Raw genomic sequence first — 14,546 nt, 5'->3', positions numbered from 1 at the left:
GCATCTAAGAGCAAACCACGTAACACGAAGGTGCAGAGTTAAGGTACGTGTAAATTCACTGGTTATGTTCCCTGGCTCTTGTACTTCCTGGGGTTGTCCTTTGTTGTGCAGCCCTGGTAATTTCAAAACTTTTTGTGTTTGGATTTAGTAACTGCTAACACAGCGTCTAAGGCTTGAAACCATAATGTACATTAAAACATGCACCCTGACTGGGTGCACCTATTCAACCGGTCTCCTGTTAGTTTCAGACACGTCGGTCTCCGAGCAGACATTTTTGATGAGCCACCCCTCTACCCTGAAAAGCCCTGCTTTATTTGCTGCCTGGCCTCCTGCATCCCCAGGTATAGATTACTTTTAGAAGGCTGACCAGGGAATAGGTACTCTCTATATTTACCAGCTGTTGAATCAACAAAGTTCAGCCACAGGCAAACATTTAATTCTGTCACTTCAATGTTGTCAAACTCTCCGAACTCGGTCAAAACAGAAGTGATTTGCACTTGGGTATTAAAATATATGTCCAGGCCTGAACACCTAGTTGAGAGCACGTCCATACAGCAAGCCTATTCTGGCCAAGATTTATTTTCAAAGCAGCAGCTAGGTGTGTACCAATCTGTGAAAAAGTTTTGAAACTCAAAGAAAGAGAAGCTTAATTTGACACAGTGTTCTTGCTGCGTCTCCCATAGGAGGGAAGTCACCCACATATTCAGATCTAACCAAAAGCAGGAAAGAAGCAACAGTTACTGGAAGGTTTCTCTCCCTCCTGGAGAACACCCTGCACTACTGTCACAGACTGTGCACCTAGGGAGGCTGATACGTGTGCTGGGAGGAGTCCCGAGAGCAGCATGTTTTCAGGTAGAAGGCAGGAGGAACACGCAGCATGAGGGCCAGATGCAGCTATCGCTGTCATGCCTTGCTCCACAGCCCGTACGCATGCTCTGCTAACCTGGCTCCGCAGTCCCCTGCACAAGACTACAAGCAAGAGGGCAGCTGTCATGGGTTGGGGGAGAGCAGTGCTTTGGTTTTGTGTTTACCTGTATACCACCACAGGGATCCTTTTCCATGACCTAAAGGAAGCCACATTCTCTAGCTCCTTATCGGTGATCCAGACAGGGACCAGCAGCTTCTGGGGATAACTGGAACAAAGCCTGAAAAAAAGAAAGCATGAAGGCAAGACGACTCAGGACTCAGCAATCAAAAATCTGCACCAGAGAAGCTGTGCACAGAGAGGGCAGGAGCAGCTCATGTTTCCCCAAACTCATAGGACTTTGGCTCTTTCTCTTCATATCTGTCTCAGTACAGTCTCAACATGGGAAAAAGTGACCCAAAAAATGCTGTCAGGAATGAGCTGAGAGAAGCCAACCTCCTTTCACCTCAGGCCTCACCTCCCAGCCCATACTAAGTACCCCAGTACTTCCCAAGGATGCCTTTGGAACATCCTATGGATTTAAGAATTCATATGGGGGGCTCAGGGGAACAGTAATTAATTTATGTGGAGTTCTGGCTTCCTTGCAGCACTTGCAAATCCAGAAACACACACAGATTCTGGTAAATTATGATCTGCCACTTTTTGCCTTGCAGAAAACGGGTCACCACGGATAAGCTTTACAGGTTTCTCTGCAAGGAAGACATAACTCTGCTCAGAAAGATGGCAAAGGTGATTTTGTGTATGCTATGATAAAGTGACATGAGGCAGACCTAAAAGAACATCTTGTTTGGTGGGGTGCCAGAAATCAGATTCCTAATACACATCTGAACACATGCCAGCAGCGAGAGGAATGTGATGGGCGAGTCCCTACCAATCCAGTCCCCTGGGGAAGAAACTCAGAGCGTGCACAGCTAACAGCAGGGGCACCTAACCTTTCAATGAGCAGAGCTGTGGTACCGGAGGAGCCCCACATCTGAATGAACCTCAAGTGTACAGCAGCTTGCCTGAAATGCAAACTCAGCTGGGGAGGGTGGGGGAGATGAGAAGCAGCAACAGGATTGCAAATTCTTAATTATGAAGAAAAATGCTAAAAACCCAACTGCAAGTACACTATCAGCAGGGCAAGAGGGGAGCCAAAGAGTGCTGGGGAGAAGGGCAGAGAGCGATACAATGAGAATGAAGCACATGTTAAAATCCAGGGGCACAGGGGCTCCCTGGCTACTGCAGCTACTGTCCTGCCCCGCCACTCGCAGCACACCGCAGGCAGGGCAGGCGCGGGCTTCAGAGTCAAAGCACTGCCTGGGTGCTGGACGAGCTGAGCTCCAGCAGCCCAGGCAGACAAAGCTGTACATGGCAAGGAACATCAAAGAGCAGCTCTAGCTCTAGCCTATAACCCACATCATTTAGAAAGAATGTTTCAGGGCAGATGGGAAGCAAACTATGGGGTGGGGGGTGTGCAACTAGCCAGCTGGTAAGCTCCAGAGGGCAGCCTGGTGTTCCCGAGTCCGTGCTATCCCAGCTGATGGCAACAGGCACAATACAGCGCTTAGTATTCTTTAGTTTGTGATGCTAGTGAGGAACTTCCTGCCACGTTAGAAGATGGCACTTCACACAGTGTCTAGACAGCTTCTCAGAAAGCCCCAGGCAGAAAGCAAGGATGGTCTATGGAATAAAAAACAACAGGGTGAGGAAGAGGAATGCAGGAAGCAAAATTAAAGCTGTCAGCTAAGAAGCTGAAGACCAGGATGTCTGTGGTAGGATGTCTTGGCTTGGACATCTCCAAAATGCCTCAGATTCCATGTATAAAGTTGGTTAGAAAGTCAGAGAAGCATTGAAGTGTGACTGGGAATAAAGGTATGTGGAAGAAGGTTAACACCTATTAAGATCCGGAGGAACTTTTGGAATAGCTGAGTCTATATAAAAATGGGCTTCATCAAAATGAAGACAGAATCAGTTCCCTGGCACTTCAGATGCAACACTACAGATGTCTCCACTAAAAATCGGGGAGAGTCAATACAGGAGAGGTTCAGGAGCATACCTTCTAAGAGTTAAGTCACTAAAACTCCGTAGCTGGAGGACAACAGTAAGACAGAATTCAATAAAATTAAGGTAGGAAACAGGACAGCCTCAAGAAGTTAAGCCAAATTTAAGCAGGGTGCATAAAAACAGTCAATGAGGTCAAGACAAACAGACCTCTCCTTCTAGGCTAGAATTTGAAAAAACAAAGTAAAGGGATTGAAAAGCCAGGATAAATGAGCGTGTTGGCTTAACAGCATCTTATGAACTTGATTCAAGGAAGATTATTAGTGGTACCCCAAATTTCAGAGTACAAGCTTTGTAGGAAGACTGGAGCTAGTGAACAAAGTGTTGTATGTTCCAGGAAAATGTGAAAGTAAAAGTGTGAGGCTAAGAGTTACCGGCATCAACAAGCAATGCAGAATGTGCATGGACTCAAATGCCAAGCTTAAGGAGAAACAGGATAGCGTTGAGGCTACACTACCAACCACTGGAGCGACAGTAACTACATCCGCAAGAGGCTGGAAGAGATTCAGAACGGCTGCGAGGGCAGAAATTGCCATGGGAGACTTGTGTTACTCACACAAAAAATGCATAAGCATCACGATAATGCATGAAACAAAGGCGACCTTTTTAGATCCGATCAGCTACTTCTTGGTGCTCCCAGCCAAATAATACAGAAGTACATAACTCTTGTTTGGTCCTAAGCTGCTCTGAAATAGAATAACTGAAAAATCACTTTGTCACAGTATTCATCACACAGCAGAATTCAACAATATCGTCAGAGGGGACAAGCCTCCCAGGACAGCAACGATCAGTTTCAAAAAAAAAAAAAGGGGGGGGGAAGCTTGCAGACGATGTGATGGTTATTTAAACGTGCTATTCAATGGTAATATAAAATGCATCAAAAAGTTCAGGAAGAGCTGGCACAGCTAAACAGTGAACAAAAGAAGGATTTTAGAAATGAAAGGACAACCTTCAAGAGGGGAAATGTTTCCAAAGGGCATGAGAGGAGCCAAATGTGCACCTGAATTAAAAAACAGAAAAAATGAGACATGTAGTGCTGTTTTTGAGAAATGACCTGTTAAGACTAAAACTCTGAAGGCCTTTTCCAAACATCTTGGAGGTATTAGGCTGCTGAAGGTCTGATAGATCAGCAAGGTCACAGCAGAAAATCAAACCTATTTGCATTGGTGTTCAGCAGAAGATCCCTCAGAGAAGTTGCCGGACCTAACCCTGTTTTACAAGGGACAAGCCACAAGAAGAGATTAATGTGGAAACTTCTGCAGGGGAAGTTTTAGAACAATCTGCTAGGAATGAGGAGTAACTAATCACCAGGACTAGATAATGCTCAACATTTCTACAGCAACCCAGACGATGCATGCCGGGTGAACGATTAACCAAGATGTGTAAGCTATTGCTTACATTGGCTTGGGTGCCGGAGGAATGAAAGGTGGCAAACACGATATCAGTTTTGTAAAAAGGTCTCTGGAGCGAACGTGGGAAACCACCGCAGTCTGCCTCCTGTACAAAGCAACTGACTGTCACAGTTGGTGCATGGGTAAATACCGTGCACTTGGGAAGAGTCAACACGGCTTTTGTGGAGGGAGGTCATACCTCGCGTACGTGGAGTTTGCTGGGAACATCCCTGAACATGCAGATACAGCTCAGGCGGCCAACAGTCGATTTGGATTTTCAGAACTGGGTTTTTGGTTGGGGTTTGGTTTTTTGTTTGTGTGCGTGGGATTTTTTTAACCAGGTGGCTCACCAAAGCCTTGAGGGAAGCTCCTCTTAATGAAACAGTAACTATTGAAAAGATAAGAAATAGTATAGAACTTCAATGGTCATTTTTCACAACAAAGGGAGTCCAAAGGGGAACCATGCTTGTCCCTGCGTTGTGCAATATGCTCACGTCACGTGGAAGAGAGACCAGCAGTGAAGCAACGTGGGTCATGGAGGAGTGGCCTGAAGCACCCCTGGGACCACCTAAGCCAGATCACAGGATGAGACATTTTTGAAACCAGGAGGTTTGATCCCAGAAGAAGGTGGCTGTAACACCGCAAACACGTAAGTTGGCACAAAGCCACGCCTATGGACAAGCACCGATGAAGCATCTTCTTACCACAACGGTCACAGCCAGTCCAGCGAGAGAGATCTTCCTTTGCAGAATGCAAAGCCACACATTTTATCACTAACGGTCCTTGCAGACTTATTGTCTACACATTCATACAGCAAATACAAGAAAGAACAGCAATTATCACTTTTCCGATAAAAGCGAAGGACAGTATTAAAGTTTGTAAAGAATTATAACAAAATAAGACAAAACATGAACTAAGAGCACTCACAGAAACGAGTAGGAAACATCAGCTGTCTAAACCAGTAACACAGAAAACTCCAGACAGCTTTTTCCTCATGAAGTCGAAAATAAATAAAACTCCAACTGTAAAAAGATCAAAGCTGGAAATGAGCATCACCACCGAAGGAAAGGTGAATGATTTTCCCTTTTTTAAGGAACTGTGCACCGAACCCAGCAGCATGAAGGCCAATGGGAAACAACTCCTGTCTCAGACAGCATGGGTGCACCAGATGGGGAACGCTGGAATGCACCCATTTCTCTGGGTATACAGATCACTGAAGATGTGAGAGCCACGCAGAGATCATGTAATAATTTTATTATCATTGTATGCTGAAATGGTATACTTTTATCAGGACCAAAAGAGCGGTTATTATATGCTTGTATTGCTCTAATTTTATGATGGCTGTTGCCAGGAAGAAGATAATAGTTTCCAGATAAGGACATCTCAGAACAGACTTGAAAGACAATGAACAAAGCCATTACCTTGGAGTATCCTGTCTCTTACAACACTATATGGGAAATAAAAGATAAAAGGACTATGAACAGTTAAAAAGTAACCTGATTCCTGTGAATAGAGGCAGGTGATAATGATCAAAAGCCAAGGCAGGATTTAAAGACACACTCCCAGAAGCAGCAAGAGAGAACTGGTTTCTGAGTTGCACAAGCAAATTACACCACCTTTGAGATCTCGGGATGTCTGCAGGAAGCTGTGACCTGCCAGGATCCCCAGGTAGGAACTCGGCAGGTAGAGGAAAGCAAAACCAGGCCTGCATCCAGCTTGCTGAGGTTTGTTTCAAGTTCTTTCTCCCCTGGTTTGGTTGAAAATAAAACATCTGTCTGTAGAGAAGTTAGGTAATTGCTATGTATTACTGGCCAGGAAACAAACCACAGATGGTCAATCTAAATTGAACTTTCTGAAATAGTCAGAAGGAACCACATCCCAAAATCTAGCAGCAGGAGAAAGCCCGACTGCTCTCAGACACACACAGAGACTCTACCTAGGGCAGGGACCTACAGACTGTGCACTCCAAAAGTGAGCAGTACAGGAAAATGATTTTTTTATTTGACATCCTTGAGGAAATTGCGTAAATGCCATCAAGGTCATGTTAACAGTCTAAAAGTGACAATGTGGTCAGTAAGGCCACGTAGAAGCTGTAAATCAAACCCCAAAACTAGTGCTGGCTGCCTGGATTCCTGAGGAAGAGAGAACTGGCAAACTGCAAAACTCCACCAGGATTTCCCCAGGCCAGCATGCCTGAGGCTTCTCATGGTCTCCAAAAGAAACCGGTGACCTGGAACTCTCTGATATATAGGTGATGGGGATGCCTTTACTGGCTGAGACACAGAAAAGACTGACAGATACCAGTTGTTTCAAGAAAAGGATTATAGGGAACGCAGAAATGAATATGTCTGTCAAAGCTTAAAATCCTGTTGGCTTAATGCCACCTGCTGCAAAGAATGCAGAAGCGCTTCTCCAAGAGCTCCTGTGCGAGACACCAGGCTGGAATGACTGACGTGCAGGTGGGAAAGACTTCGCCGAGATCTCCGCTCCAACCACCCACTCAAAGGGGACCACCTCCAACTCTAGATCATCTGAGGCTTGAAATGCTCTAATGATGGACAACCCCCACCTCTCTGGGGATCTCCCCCAGCACAGCACCATGCTCCTGGGGAATGATCATTTCCTCCTCCCATTTCCAGTCCAAACCTCCCAGGCTGCACCTTGCGGCCACTGCCTCTTGTTCAGTTATCTGCCACTGTCAGAAGAGTTGCACCACATCACCCTGCCCTTCCAGCAGCTGTAGGCTGCCAGCAGATCACCCTTTAGCCTCTTCTGCACCAGAACAACCAAGCCTCGCTCATTCCCCAGACTTCGAGCATCCTGACAGCCGTCCACGGGCTTGCTCCCAGTTTCTCAGAGCTGAACAGCTGCCTGACTTTATGAAAACTTTGTATCTTTAATTTCAAACAGCATGAGTGTTTTAGAGAGAACAACTGACCAGAAAGGCAACCCTACGATGGATGGCTCCTCCAAGACTCGAGAATGTCTTCAAGGATGAATTATGGCCACCACATTATAAACTACCCGAGTCAGTATTTACAATTCCTGTTAGCTCTGATGTTTGGGCTGTATTCCTTCTTCAATTCCACAATGTGAAAGATGGAAAGGAAAAGGGATCTGGCTCATATGCTGATCTGCCTGAGGGTTATCAAGGCCAGGAAGGAGGATTAGCTGGAATCTGACTCATCCACTGCCCTGCACAGGGACCACAAAGGGAAGAAGGTAAGGAAAGGGGAGAGTGGGGAGAGCCTGGCGGTGAAACACTCACTTGTAATTGTTGTTAATGTCAGAGACACGCCAGACGTTCTGCAAGTCAAAGCCCATCCTCACCAGCTCCATCTCAAATCGGTATCTCACATGGTCTCCTGGAAGAGCAGAGCACAGGGTATTTACTGACAGCTAAGCAGAACTGATGAAATCCAAACATGTTAGTGGCAGCTCCGTAGCAACTATCATAGGCTGGAGAGAAACTACAGGACAGCTGGAGGACAGGGATCTTGCTTCATAAGCCGAAAAGATTTGGCCCTCACGGGGGTTCCTCTGCTTATTTTGTCAAGTCAGATCTCCTCAGGCTGAGGGCACAGAGCGGCTTGGAAGTAGCCTTCCAACATCATTGCGGAGTGTGGGGTGTAATTTAAGCCACTTTTGCCCTTCTGACTTCCAAAGCGGATGTCAGGAACCCCACGGCAGAGGAGCACTGAGCACCCACCCCAGGCAGTTCCTTCTTCCAGACTGCTCTCAGAGACTGACTTAGGGCCTGCTCTCTTACGTTTTAGCCTTGCCTTACAAATCCTGGATGTCTTTGTTGCTTGAGTGTCAATTGTTGTTAATAAATACTGCAAAGCTCTTCACTTCGTTCATATCCTGCAGCAACAGTTTCCAGAGGTAAGTTTATTCATACTGGAGAATAATACTTTCTCTAAAGGAGAGACAGCAAATATCTCCTAACGGCTGGTGTCTGGGGCAGGGTAAGAACACATGGTTTACATTTTCTCTACCAGCTTCTTTTTGGTATTCTCTTTCAGCTATACTGCTCAACCCCATCCCTCCATCCCAACCTGTCTATGGACACTTCATTCAGGCTACTGTTTCTCTCCTCTAGTACCGGCACATTTTTAAGTCTAACGCCAGGTTTGTCTCTCATTTTAATCCCCTTTTACTCATGCTGAAGCTATTTAAAGACAAAGCAACTGCAAGTGAACTTCGTGTTCCCAGAGAAGGGAAACTCCCGATCCACACGAGGGCACCATCACAGCTCTGCTTTTCTCGTCAGGGATTCAAAGATTTTATTTGTGCCTGTGTAAGAAGGAGCCAGACATCTCCACAGACCTGATCACCGGAATGTCGCGGCATTTTTAGGTGTTGGCAGAGATGTAAATGGACTAGTATTAATTATGCTGCCTCAAAGCTGATTATCTTTACCATCCAGGGACAAGACTACTTGAGCTCTCTATCATCATGATGAGAGTACTAAGGTTTCGTATGTTTTCTTCACTCACAAGGAGAAAGGGAGGGGCAACTTATGCATTGTTGGCTCAGAATGCTCCTTCTTGCGCTATTACTATTCCTTTTACTGTGCCTGTTATCCAGCTGCACGTGGACATCAGCTGGGTCTACAGGCCAGGTATGGGATGCCCCTCAGCAAGATGAACTTGGGCTATGGCTACAGCAGAACGTAAGACACAGCCAGACATCAGTTTATGAACCACAGTTTAAACTGCACTGCTATGCTTCTGGACAGAAGAGCAGGAAGAGGACAGGCCAGGAGCTTACCTGGACGGCAGAGATGTGCATGTTGGTCCTCTTCATCAACACAGACTCCTAAGCACCACGCATGGTAGGCAAACGCAAAGAGGTCCTCAGGCTTGGCAGGGCGGGCAATGGCTCGAGTTAGCCTCTTGAGCCACTCCTGGCACTGCTTAAAGGTGGAAAAATGGCACCTGCAAATGCAAATCATCCTCAGTGGGTACGTTCATCCAGCTGAGACACACAAGACAGGGAACTCTGCTCCACTTAACCAGGAGAAGGAACAAAGCACCAAAGTCTTAGAAAAAACAAGTAACCTCGGCCATAAACAGCTCAATTCCAATGGTAGTGCAAGGGAAGACACCAGAGCTGAGCATGGCAACTGGCCTGCAGTGCCACCTACAATACAGCAATAAACCTGATACCTGATCACTTTGGAGTCCTTGCAGACTATGTGAAGCTGGAACATATCCCGACACTCCACACTTTCCATCATCCTCAAAGGCACCTGCGAGGGACAGATGTAGGGCATGACAAGACATACCACATAACATAGCAGACATAGCAGCCTTGCCTGTAGGCCCGTCACACAGAGTCATGGCTCTATCCACAGTCATGAACTTGTAGTTCAAACCTACTCCGAGGTTTGTGAAGCTTCATGACCCAGCGTAGAGCCTCCTTCTACAATTACTATTCTAATTTCTATTCTCTCCCTGGGCAGTCTTCCACCTGGGGCCAGTTACTGACTGAATCGCACCCAGGCAAGCACAGGTAATTGAGTCAAACAAGGGCTGCAGTAAAAGATGGCAAGTCAAGACAATGCGAAAAAGCCTCAGGCTCCCACTGTCTGGCTCTTGGTTGCTGGTCTCCAGGTATGAGAAGCCTCATTAAGACTGGCCTGCAAGAGACCTTAACAGTCTTAAAACAGCCACGTTTAATGCTTGAATTTAAGAAGAGCAGCGAGGGAAAGACCTCTTTACTACCAAATGGAGAATGCCATCTACGTGCCAAAATGCAACAGCAAAAGAGCAACTGTGCGACCAGCATTAACAAGAGACAGCATCAGGCTTGGCATCCTTCAAGAGGCACAGCTCCCACGCCACAGACCACAGAAATGACCTATGCCCCCCTGAAATACTGCGAGAGATTATGATTCAGGCAGCAGGAACAGGCAGATCCAGACTTACATTGATCACAGAATCCTTGAATTTGATATGAAGCCGGTAGTTGGAGATGGCGATCACAGCATCGTTTGCATGGCCAAGATACTCCACTCCCTCACCCTGCAACACAGTGAATGGGACCTGGAAAGGAGACATCGCTAATTCAAGACACATGCAGAGTACTTTGCGCACCATAAATGCCAAGAGCCACTTTTCCTACTGTCTCCGCAATGCATCTCCTGCGGGAAACCACTCACAGCAACATGCTCTTCATGCACTGCAAGCAGGCAACAGCACGAAGCAGCACTGGGATGCACTGCCCAGCCCCACGTGATGGATCTTCTTCCAAGGATGCCTCAGGAGCTGCTGAACACCTCCTGATGGATAATCACTTGCAGAGAAGAGGCATGACCACAAACGCGATGTGCACCAACCGTGGGCATCCAGCAGTGGAGGTGTTGCATGGGGACAGAGGGCTTTATGGTCGCTGCTTTTTGGAAAGGGTAAACACAGCCCTGGGCCAAGCGGCACGATAAAGGACAAAACCTCAGGCACAGCTCAGATGTGAGCCGGGGAGAGCTCTGCACAGCTCCAGGCAGAGCCTGATATGATCGGAGTCCTCTGCCCCAAGGCAGAGTGCCACATACGTGATCCTGCTGTGTCATTTAAATGAAGGGGCTCTTAGCACCACCACGAGACTCACTGGTACCAATCTAGGTAAGTAAATTAAACAATGTTCTGCCCAATTTCTGCTGATAAGGCTGTGAGGGAATCTCTGTGTAGAGTTATTTGTACTACTGAGGAAAATGTGATGAAGTTACTTGTATGAGGATTTCTTTCTTTTTTAATCTAGAAAATGAAGAGTCTTTCCGGGTTTGCCCATCAGCCTGGACATGCCACAGCTATTTTCAAAACAGGAGATCCTGGCAGATGGCCAAGGTTGACTTTTTTTGTTTGTGGTAATTAAATGCAAAAGTGTGGACCAGTCTAAAATTCATCAGGCTCCTTTCTCCTTAGCTAAGTAAGGAACCCTGAATGCCACCTACACCACGTGATGCTGGTAACCAACTATGCAAAAATGTCGTGACAATTTATCATTTCAGCCAGAGCCCTTTACTTGCCAGATAGGGGACCCTGATGAAACAATTCATTACACTGTCACTAGTACAAGTCAGACCACTTTGTCTTTATTTTAAGTTGTTTCTACAGCTTGGGTATATGCTGCCTAAAAATTGAGTTTCCAGGATTTCAGACCTCACGTACGAGTAACAATTGTACTAACAACTTCTCCCTTCTCAAGTTACTTGTACAAAAATAACAATCTTAGGCTGGCACCTGTCTGAAAACTCTTTAAAAATGTTTATTATTTGACATTGAGAGAATATACTCTCTCTATTTCTGCAGTTTATTTATGCACGCTTGCCAGAGCTGTTTTTAGTTGGCATGTGTTTCTTCTGCTTACGTGGCTCTTTCACACAGCAACAGAAGGGAGACAGATTAGAAATGGGATGGTAAAATTGCAAGGGAAATCCTGCAATAAACCGACAGGTGCCTGAATACAGCCTGTTATCAAGCTGATGGCATCCTTTTAGACTTCACTATATATTAAGAGAATAACAATTTACTGAAGGCAAATTACCCTTTGGGAGGGGTGAACTTTAAGGTCCTCTATGCAGAAGACTAAAGCAGATTCTGCTCTTCTGCAGGCAGTCTCAGCTCAGCATCATCTCAGCAGCTTCACCTCCTGAAGGCTGCAGACCTGCAGCCTTGACCCCGTGCAACTCCTTGGCCCACATTTGCTCCTTCAAGTCAGTCCTCACGTTGCCATATTTCAGTCCTTGCTTTTATCAGCACCGTTTACCAAGATGATGCCAATCTCAGAGCAAACTCAAATACTGCAGCAGCAGTGAGAATATACAACTTGAGCCTGGCTCCAGCCATAGGAGGAGGGTGACGAGCACTGGGGCAAGGTGGCAGTGGGCTATGTTAAAGGAAGCAACAAATACCAGGAGGCTTTGGCTCCCACCATTCAGAATACCACCCTTGCTACACAGCAGCAACGGTACCCAGGTCTCTCTCAAGGGCCTTTTGCAGCAGGAGGCTGGCACCATATGGAGGTTTCTCTTTCCAACAGCTCTGCAGCAGGAAAATGCCAGGAGCAACGTGTATTAGGACCAGATCAGCCACTGCAATTGCATGCTATGGCTACACAGAGCACAGCCTAACCCTGAGATGTGACCTGTCCCAGAGAGCATCCACCTGCTGCAGAGAGCTCCGCAGGCAGCATCACAATTTCTCGCTGTTAGCACAGGCAAAAGACAGGGAATACCCAGGACAGCTCTGTATTGCATCACGCTCCAGCCGTATTTCCAAGTGGCAGATGCGATGCTGTACAAATCAGAGCGTGTTGGCAAGGCTGGTAAGGCAGGGCCAGGGCACACAGAACTGCTGTCAGCAGCTTCCAGGCATGCGGAAGGACCTGCCAGTCCGAATGTGACCTACAGCACTGGCGAGCCCAGGGCCTCCAGAACACATCCTGGGCTGGAGAACTGCTCTCAGGTTTCACACTACCAGCGTCAAGCCTGCTGCATCCTGAAGAGGATGGTTTCAGTTTTCTTACTTCCTTACCTGCAATGACTCTTCCTCCTTTACAAGCTCTTTTGGGGGGAACAAGTCCTTGGCCTGGATATACTCCAAACTGGGAGGGCCTTCCTCACCCTGCATTGCAAACAAAACACACATTGAGACAGGCCCCAGCCAGCACGTGTTGTAAAAAGGCAAAAATTGAGGCCACTGGACACTCGTGGCACCCCAATACATTGGGGATCCCCTGGACCTGTGCATGGAAACGCCTGTTCTGCCTCCGAACCATACTCTCTGCATTGCAGGACCCCAGCAGTTCCTCCGGCTGTTGCAGAATACCCACAGCCCAGTGAAAGACTGAAACAGGTCTCCAAGGCTTATCTCTTTCAACTGTGTGGTATTTCGAAAGCCAAGCAGAAACACCTCAACCACGCGCAGGATCTTGGACTGATGTGACAGTAATCTGTCACGTCAAAGGTTACCCTGTTACCTTCACTATGGCACCACAGCAGAAACACTGTAACGCAGAGGGTTTCCACCTACAGCTTCCTCCTCTTATGTTCATAAGGACGGCTTTCTTTAGGGAGTTTTCATTTTCACTCTTAGCCCAAAGAAATCCGGGAAGAGCCTGAAGCTTTTTGAGGAGAACACGCAAGCATGAAACGTAACCCCATAACAACTGCATCTAAGCGCATCCAATTCACAACACGCATTACTGACTGGTGACAGCACCCACACAGGCCGTTCGTCCTCAGGGCAGCTGAACATGTCTAACCCGCTCACATGGACACCCTGGAAAACCCAGAGGTCACACGGAGCCTGGACACGCCATCCGTGGAAAAGTGGAGAGAGCGTCTCGGTTCGGGACACGCGACCCTTCAGTCACTCACGAAATCTCAGTCCTTGTTTTCACCAACCCTCAGAGCACCGGCTTGCTGTATGAACAAGCAGCATCTGGACACTCGGCTGAGGATACTCGCCTGCTGGGAGCCCAGGACGGTGTTAATCCCACAGGTATTTGGTGTGGGAATGTTTTCTTCAGAATGCCTCTTGCTCTCTAACTATGGCTCCTCCAGGCTCCAGCATTTATTAGGAAATACTCTGTTCTGTAAGCATTAAATAATTTAAAGCTAAATATTTTTCTGGTTAAGTGATCGGAGCCAGAATGCCAAATTTTGATGTGAAAAAATGAGAACTTGACCCTTTTGGCTTGGTTATATTTAAAATGATGCTGAATCCTCTTATGTTGCTGACAGACGCTCAAGCCTCAGCACCCACAGGCACAGCCTGCCCTGTAGCGCTCCCTGGACTAACATCCAGGGCAGGCAGACCCTGCACAGCCCACCTTCCCAGCTCCAGAGCTACCCATGCACATGGTGCCTGTAGCCAGCATAAAACTCAGCATCAACCCCAACTGCAGGCAAAGGCACTGCCCCTCCTCACCCCCTCACCAGGTCCCTGCGGGAGGCTGCCAGGGACACACAGGGCGCCGGCTCCAGCTCCAGCAGCCCGGGGGGGCTCTCCTGCCAGTGGCTTGCTCCGACACTGAGGTGCTAGCCCAGGTGGGCATGAAGGAAAGCTGCGTGCCTGCGTGCCAGTGTGGCAGCCAGGGAGCAGAGATATCCTTCTCTCTCATCACTACTTTGCAGCTCACAAAGAAATCCCAGTGAGCAGCAGGAACTGGAACAGGGCAGC

General features: G+C 47.3%; 1 protein-coding gene across 4 annotated transcripts in view; it reads right to left on the bottom strand.

The window, feature by feature from the left end:
* The window catches only part of MTMR4 (myotubularin related protein 4), a 61,971-nt gene that overhangs the window by 13,450 nt on the left and 33,975 nt on the right, over positions 1–14,546 (bottom strand). For all 4 annotated transcript variants that reach the window (XM_064467982.1, XM_064467986.1, XM_064467984.1 and 1 more), the window contains exons 3-8: positions 12,897–12,986; positions 10,293–10,409; positions 9,531–9,613; positions 9,133–9,299; positions 7,628–7,724; positions 1,032–1,145 (exon numbers count right to left, since the gene is read on the bottom strand). In XM_064467982.1, the coding sequence (XP_064324052.1) occupies positions 1,032–1,145; positions 7,628–7,724; positions 9,133–9,299; positions 9,531–9,613; positions 10,293–10,409; positions 12,897–12,986 (668 nt within the window). The remainder of the gene's footprint in view (positions 1–1,031; positions 1,146–7,627; positions 7,725–9,132; positions 9,300–9,530; positions 9,614–10,292; positions 10,410–12,896; positions 12,987–14,546) is intronic.

This window comes from Phalacrocorax carbo, chromosome 17, assembly GCF_963921805.1.
Source record: "Phalacrocorax carbo chromosome 17, bPhaCar2.1, whole genome shotgun sequence".
NCBI lineage: Eukaryota > Metazoa > Chordata > Aves > Suliformes > Phalacrocoracidae > Phalacrocorax > Phalacrocorax carbo.
This window is presented reverse-complemented; position numbering and strand designations above follow the sequence as displayed.